The sequence below is a fragment of the Phalaenopsis equestris genome, unplaced genomic scaffold, assembly GCF_001263595.1.
Source record: "Phalaenopsis equestris unplaced genomic scaffold, ASM126359v1 Scaffold000525, whole genome shotgun sequence".
NCBI lineage: Eukaryota > Viridiplantae > Streptophyta > Magnoliopsida > Asparagales > Orchidaceae > Phalaenopsis > Phalaenopsis equestris.
This window is the reverse complement of record NW_018164965.1, coordinates 35,151-43,834: the sequence shown is the minus strand read 5'-3', so window position 1 is coordinate 43,834 and position 8,684 is coordinate 35,151. Positions and strand designations below refer to the sequence as shown.

The window sequence follows — 8,684 nt, the reverse complement described above, 5'->3', positions numbered from 1 at the left end:
ATACCATACAAAAATAATTTTCATTCTATTTGTCTGAATCACCTTAGATGGTTTGGTCATGCTAAATGTCAACCATCTAATGACCATATTAAGAGAGTAGATGGTTTAGATTTGACTTATGTTACGAAAGGTAGAGGCAGGCCTAAAAAGACTTGGGCATGTTATATAAAAAATGAGCTTAATTTATTAGAATTAAATGAAAATGACACTCAATAGGACACAATGGAGAAAAAAGATTTATGTAGCCTATCCCAATTAGTGGGATAAAGACTTGTTATTGTCGTCATCTTAATCGAATTGCTTGGATTCAAAATTAAAATTCTTTTATGAACAAAAGTATATTTATTTAGGGGCAGTTTGAGTTAGTGAAAAAGCAATGCAGTGTAAAATGAATGTAATATAAAATAATGTATTGTATTTGAAATACATTAGAGTTATTTAGTTTACTGTAAAATAAATACAAGACTTTATATTTTGTTGCTGGTTTGAAGTATATTGAAAACAATATATTTCAAAATATATAAGGTATTATTGGCGGGCGACATCCGACAGCGACAACCGACAATTGAAATTGGCGACCGGCGACAGCTTGCGGCGGCGAGCGACGGGTGGCGGGCGACCACCGCAGGAGGCAGGAGGCAAGTAGCTAGATGCGGGCTGGCAGTGGGCGATAGGACTAGGTATGTTGCGTCGAGTGGCTATCCACCAAAAACATTTTAGATTAATCAATAGTATAAATATCAAATTTGGCCAAATCGACCGAATTCTAAAATCATCCAACATAAACTAACTTATAAACTTTCAATTCATTCATACTTTACATTGTATTTATAATTCTTCATACCAAACACTTAACTTTCTAAAATACTTGCAAATACACTATAAATTCTTTCAGCCAAACAACCCCTTAAGTTAACATAAATGTACAATAACTTTTTTTTATATAAATTTAAAATAAAATAAATTCATTTATTTAATTTTACCATTTAGGCATGAAATTGAAAATTTAACTAAGATTTAACTGCTTGAGGCTTACTTAGGGTCAAGACAAGTAAGGTACAAGCAAGGTCTAAGCATGACTCTAGCAAGGTTCGTGCAAGTTTCAAATAAAGTCCAAAACACAGTCCAACAAAGTTTGAACATGGATCAAACAAATTCTATTATATTAGAGCATTTAGGATTTATTTCCTTGCATAAGAATTGTGGAGTCATACAATCAACTACTTTCATAATTGAAAGGTGATATTTTTGTTGTTAAAATAGAAAGGATTTTGAATTTAACACTTTCCTGCTCGGCCTTTGGGTTGAAAAGCCTAAATACTACATTCCTGCAGAAAGGAGATCCACTTTGAACAAACTTCTACAGATTACGTGCTCAAGGACAATTAGAGTGAATAAGAATTATTCTGAATTATTTTGTCTCACATTAATATATTATTTTAATTTAATGTTGTTATAACCGTTCTTACTTCATGATATAAAGCTAGAATGTTATCTTATTCAATATTATTCTTCATAAATCATTTTTAAAAGCTATATTTCTTATGGATGTAAGGGAATATGCCACTGAAGAGGGATGAAACTAGTACAGATAATGACCTTACTATTGAATGTGTTAATTCCAATTAGTAATGATGCTATTAGCCAGTTTTATTTCATTATCTTAAAGACGACATTGGCATTTAATTCTATTAAGATTATTTTAATATTTTGAATGTAATATAGATGAAAAAATAACTCTTGTTATTAAAAAGTTTCTTTTATGCTATTATACTTCATTTTTTTATGACTTTGGTAGACAATACTTTTATTTAAATACTTCATATTAAAATTTATTTTATAAAAACGTGGCTATGACATCATATCCTATTTTTTTGCAATTACATTATGTTATGTCATCAAGTACATGACATGCGGGTCTGTCATCATTTTCATGGTCATGTTTTGTAGCTATTAAAGGAGCTGGATAAAACAGAAACTCATCAAGGATGAGTCATATCCGGCAACTAGTCCAAAGACGAGAATAGGAAGTCAATCAAAATTTGATTACTAATGCCTCCAAGACCATTTTCTTAAAATCTTCTATGCATCACATAACAACAATATTTTCTTAAAACATATTAAAGCACATATAAGGTAAAAAATGCAGAGCATATTTTTAGACTTTTTAATGGAGTCAAAAAAACAGATTGGACAGCACAGGTTGTGCAAACTATTACAAACAATACTATTGCAAAAAAAGTCAACTCAGAAGATGATTCTAATAATGATCCAGTGAGCCCTGAGTATGGAATATTTTTGTACATAAAATTTTTAATTTTGGGGGGCATGTTATACTCTTATTTTGGTGAAAAAGCAATTGGAGTGAAAGAGAGACTAATTTTGTCGCACTTATTTGGAATTCTTATTTCTCATATTAGTATATTATTTAATTTAATATTGTATAACCCTTCTTACTTCATGATTTAAAGCTAGGATGTTTACTTATCCCTTATTACTTCAAGAATTTATTACTCCTGTTAAAATGTTCATATGCAGTTTTGATATTACTTCTTGCTTCACACTTTGAAGTTAGTATAATATTTATTATTTTGTGTAATTTGTTGATTTGAATCTTACGCAATAAGATGCGTTAAAGTTCCAACTCCCTCACAAATAAAAAACACGTCAATACTAAATTGCACAATTTTAAACATACATTTATATATGTAAGTACCTTTATTCATAAAAATCAATTTACTAATTTAAGTAAAAAAATCCTAAATTATATTAGATTTTCCAAACCATAATTTAAAATTATTGATAGAAATTGCTTTTTTTCCTAAATTTTCTTGTTTTTAGTTCAATATTAACAATCATAAAGTTTATTAAATTTTCTATTTATAGTTTAATATCATCGAACCCCAAATATATTTGAAATGGATGGACGAATTGGGAAAGTTGCCCAAAAAATTAGCTTTGACAATTGATGTCTGATATGCACAATATTTTTCATATATCAATGCTCAAAAATAGGTTATTAATAAAAATTAAAGATTGCATTACATTGGCGTGCAGAATAACTTAACTTATTATGGGGAACTAGAAAATATACTAGACTTTGGTTTTAAAGATCTTAGAAACAAATAAATTATTTATGTAAAGGCGAAAAAGAAGCACAAAAACTGAGAAAAATTGGAAAATATGAGATAAAAATTTCTTACTTAATTGAGAAAGTAAAATTCAGAGAAGAAATTCTAGTAAAGGGAAATATTATAATACTCCAGTCTTTGTAAAGTTAAAATTTATGAAGTCCACAAATTTTATATCGCATTTTATGCACCTTTCAATAATGATAGACTGTCTATAAAATCCAATATTTTCAAGGATTAACGGGAGAGAGAGAGAGAGAGAGAGAGAGAGAGAGCTTTTGTTATGTAGCTTTAAAATGACAATTACACTTTTTGCAATAGTAGGATTTGAAGATTGTATAAGGAGATCTGAATTTGATGTAAGAGAATATTTTGAGGTACTTCTAATTATATTGGAGGTGAAGTTATATGTTTTATGAATTAGAAAATATAAATTTCATAAGCTACTTATAGAAGAACATGATTTCGAGGTGATTGTATTGACTAAGTATATCCTATGATCGATTATCTTTTAGGTAACATATTGAATTTCTAATTCAAAAAGCAAATTTTACTCTAGTATTTTGTGCACAAATTAATATGTATTTAAATTTGTTCATAAGTACACATTAGAAAGTCTTCATATTAGAAAATGCAAACTTATGCACTACATTTTATGATTATAAGAATAAAAATTCATTTTTAATGATGACGGGCACTTGCTAAAAAGTTATGAGTGTGTTAAAACTTTCTTCAATTTATTTACTTTATAAAACAAGACAAATGACACTTATAGGCTAAATACTAAAGCAATGTTGAATAACCAATTTAAAATGAATGTTTTTTATATTTAAATGTTTAATAATGAAAATAAAATGAGCTTAAAAAAGATCATTTATGTGAATATGTAAACTATGATAGTTTTATGATAACATGCATAGACAGGGCAATAAATACGAGTATACATGAAGGTATCATTTATGTGAATATGTTAGCCATGATAGCTCTACGATAACGTGCATAGATAGGGCGACAATGATGAGTTTATATGAAAGTAAAAGAGCCCTCCACTTGGTATATTTATGATAATTTTTACGTTCATGGCAACAAAGATGAGCACATATGTAGTAAAATGGTCAACAACATGATAGATTTATGATAGCATGTAGACGATAAAGGTGAGCCCATATGAAGACAGAAGGGCTCTCAAGTTGATCTTTTTATGATAACATATACAAGTAGGACGATAAAGGTAAAATTTTATGACAGTAGAATGGACCGTAATATGTGACCATAGGAAGGGTTTGATTTTCAGCGGTATGATATGTGGCATGAATCTAACATAATTCACTATCTTATAATGACTAATGAACCTAGATTAACAAATATGATAAATTCTAAAATTAAAATTAAAATTTTACAATGAAATGAACAAATTAAGAAATATTAATTTCCAATGTTAAAACTCGTAAGCTTGAAAAAACATGATTTGTATTATAATTGACAATAAATATCTCTTTTAAAGTCCTTTTGTATTAAATTATTTCATTTATTATTAAGTTATTATTCAAAAATGACAACTTTCACATGTAATGCACAAGTCTAATCCTTGCTTTGTTTTAACTTCTCATGTTCAATTCATATTTAGCATATTATGATAATTTATTTCATTAAATATTACAATTATATTTTAAATTTAGTTCATTGCACATTGCGCTGGCAATTATTTCCGGCAAAGCAAAAAAGTATGATTTATAAAAAATAATGATAAAGTAGGGAGAAAATTAATCTATGTTTAGATGTAATTTTTGGGTGCAAGATATGAAGTATTTTAAGGTATGTTTATGATAAAAGTATGATATTATATAATTGAACTTTGATGCTGGTTAAAAGCTCAAAATATAATGAATAAAATATTTTGGATAAAATTTATGTTAAACTTTGGATTCTTATGAGTTAAAATTATATTATATGACTTGATTGAGACACTTGGTGATTTACATATCTTTCACTCTGTTTTAATGGGTAGAGTTTAAAATGAGCGTTGCTAATAAATTCAGTTAACTGTTATACCCGCCTCTATTATGCCTTTTATTCAATTGGGCAGGTGATACAATAAACAACCCAACGTTTGTTAATAACATGCAACTGCATAAAAAATGCGAACAAACTAAATAGGTATTCAAAAAAATTCAAAATTTATTCAAGTAGGCAAAGCTTTTTCATAATCAAATAGATGGGTTGAGTGTTTGCATCTTCTCAAAAGGAAAATGCCAACATAGAAAGTTTAAGCCTATTTAATTCATTTTATGCACGACTTTTATTCAACCATAAAGGTGTCCTCCTTAACGCTCTAAACAAATTAAAATTATCCATCATACAAGAAAACTTGAAGCAACTGCATAAAAAATGCAAACAAACTAAATAGGTATTCAAAAAAATTCAAAATTTATTCAAGTAGGCAAAGCTTTTTCATAATCAAATAGATGGGTTGAGTGTTTGCATCTTCTCAAAAGGAAAATGCCAACATAGAAAGTTTAAGCCTATTTAATTCATTTTATGCACGACTTGTATTCAACCATAAAGGTGTCCTCCTTAACGCTCTCAACAAATTAAGATTATCCATTATACAAGAAAACTTTTCCTACAAACATATTGCTGAACAAAATATGAAATAAGCTTGAATTTTTTGAGTATACTAATCATATATCATTTGATCCAGATACCTTGGCCTTTTCCAGCGCAAAAATACATATAATTCATCTTTAAATTGAATGAAAATTACTCTCTCAAATCACAGCCAGACCACCGTTTTACTGCATTGTTAGACAATCATATTTCAATAGGAAGTCATTTAAGAAAACTGTCAATAACTATCAATTTACCATTTCCATAATAGTCGCTGGTACTTCCCAGGTACTTGGTCCAGTCTCAAAAAGTCAATTTTGAAAAGCATGGCCGTACAGAAGTTTTTTTTATCACATCCACGACTTTGCAAAAGTATTATTTCATTGTTAAGAATATTGCTCTATCATGTTTGCCCCGTGCAAACCTAACTTGATAAACTTATAAATGACAAAAAGAAGGCAATTTAATGTGAATATAACAATTTTCTGAAAGAAAAAAAAAATGAAATAATCAACTTACGTGATAGCCCAAGTCCAGGCAGTATTCTTCCATTTCCGAGTGTAATATGGTTCTTATATCTGCGATCATCAACAGCAGCAGCTACTGTTGTTATCCAAGGACTAAAAGATACGAGGGTTTTCGGGAATGGGCCTCCATTTCCAGCTGCTTGTGCAACAAAAACCCCAGCTTTCACGGCAGAAAGAAGGGCTGCATCAAAAGGATTCAAGAATGTGGTTTTTGTAGTTGATGGTGGGCTGTTTGGACCAACTGAAAGATTAATGACATCCACTCCATCCTGAACAGCCTGTTCACATTATATTTTCCACATAAAACCTCCTCCAATGATATCTCATAACAATATCGGATAGTTTTGAGCGCTGGCCAGTTCAGTAAGAAATAACGATTGGAAGCAATTTAACAATAAAATAAATTATTCAGAATAAACTCGATAGAATCATCTTAATCAGAGTAATTCCCACAGGCATAACGTTCGTTGCCTCATTTGATCGGGTATTACTGTTGACACCAAAATGGTCTGAATTATAAAAGTTGTTAAAACCCAGTAACGTTTAAATTAAAATATCTTTCAAGGATAAATGTATAAAAAATACATCATTAGATAATAATTTTACAGTCATTCATTTAAGAAAATGACATTAACAACTATAACAGTAAGCCACATGAAATTCTAGTAATTATCTACGACTATAGCAAAACAATTCTATGAACACGCAAGCTAGTACCTGATCAATAGCAGCCACTACATCAGATACATAGCCACCAAAAAGCCTATAAAGAACTTTGTAAATAGCAATCCTGCAAGAAAAAGGACAAAAAAGTACAGCTACCAAATTGCTTATTTGAGCCCAAATTTCATATCATCTTCATATAATAAACATGGTGCAAAACCTGGCTCGTGGAGCCATGCCGCTGGCCTTGCCAAACTCATACCCATGCATTCTCACTGGAACTCCATTGTTTCCAGCAGCTATTGCAGCTGTGTGACTGACAAAGTATATGAATGAGAAAAATTAAAATAAGGAATAGTAATCATAATATTTCCATTTCAATTCAAAAGATGATGAGAATCTAATAAAAACTGCAAGGAAACAGGTCTAAAAATTTCTTCGTATTTCATTTGGATAAAAACACACAAGATATAAAGTATCAATATAAGTTGCGTTCGTTCAGCACTGAACAGAAAATGATATACTTCATGTAACACTAATTACAAGATATGTTGAAATCAATAGCAACATCAACAAAATTCTGAGAATTACATGTTCACCCTCCAAATGGTAGTCATTTAGAAAATAGAAGCAACAACAGGTAAGAAATAACCAAACTCCTAGGACAATAAATGATTGATTCAAATTTTTTTCCACAGAAGTAAATATGCAAGATCAAAGGCATCACCGCAAAATGCAAAAAGGACAACAATAAGCTAGACATAACTTCATCATCTATGTAAGTATTTTTAAGTAGAAAATATCACGCAGTTTAATTTGCTAACAAGAATCTTTAGTAATAAACAGCTAAAAAAATATTTCATCACACTAAACATACAACAACAACAACAAACCTTTATCCCACTAAGTGGGGTCGGCTACATGAATCCTTTTTCTCCATTGCGTCCTATTGAGTGTCATATTTTCATTTAATTCTAATAAATTAAGATCATTTTTTATACAATATGACCAAGTCTTTCTAGGTCTACCTCTGCCTGCCTTAACATAAGCCAAATCTAAAAAATCTACTCTCCTAGTTTGATCATCAGATGGTCGACGTTAAATATGACCAAATCATCTAAGACGACTTTCTCTAACTTATCTGTCACTGGAGCAAAAAAAACAAATATTTAAATTGCTGATTGTCAAAAGCGTAACTCACTTCATGCATTGTTTTACAAAACAAACAGCAGGAAATCAAAATAGCACTCATTATGTGCTCTATGTACTACAGCACATGGTAGATAGAGTGTGTTATTTTATCAGCCATGCTTGGGAACTATTAATATGGCAAGAGATGAGATGCCTGAGGGGAAGAGACCACAGAAAGAAAGTGAATCTTTTATTACCAGGAGAATAAATGTTACACTACTTGTTTTTACATGACAAAGGCTTCTATATATATATGTATGAAAGTTTTTATTAAAGGCTATAGATATATTGGTTGATAGCTGAAATAAAGAAGTCACCTGAAATCCTGTAGCAACGGTGTACCAGTAATACTCCCCCTCAAGCCGAATTATAGATATATTTTATAGCCACATTAGATAGAAGTGTGGTTAAGGGGCCAACTATTAATGGTTCGGTGAAGACGGTTGCAAATTGTTGTTCAGTTATAGTAGGCATGAGCTTCATGGAGCCGTCAACGACTTTGTTTTGAATAAAGTGACAATAAATCTCAATGTGTTTTGTTCTCTCATGAAAGACATAAATAATT

The 8,684-nt window shown here is 30.1% G+C and overlaps 1 protein-coding gene across 2 annotated transcripts in view; it reads right to left on the bottom strand.

Moving 5' to 3' along the window:
* Positions 1-6,186: 6,186 nt before the first annotated feature.
* LOC110028762 (subtilisin-like protease SBT2.5) overlaps positions 6,187-8,684 on the bottom strand; it is a 32,560-nt gene continuing 30,062 nt past the window's right edge. For both annotated transcript variants that reach the window (XM_020730741.1, XM_020730742.1), the window contains exons 5-7: positions 7,149-7,244; positions 6,983-7,055; positions 6,187-6,543 (exon numbers count right to left, since the gene is read on the bottom strand). In XM_020730741.1, the coding sequence (XP_020586400.1) occupies positions 6,202-6,543; positions 6,983-7,055; positions 7,149-7,244 (511 nt within the window). In that variant the 3' untranslated portion in view covers positions 6,187-6,201. The remainder of the gene's footprint in view (positions 6,544-6,982; positions 7,056-7,148; positions 7,245-8,684) is intronic.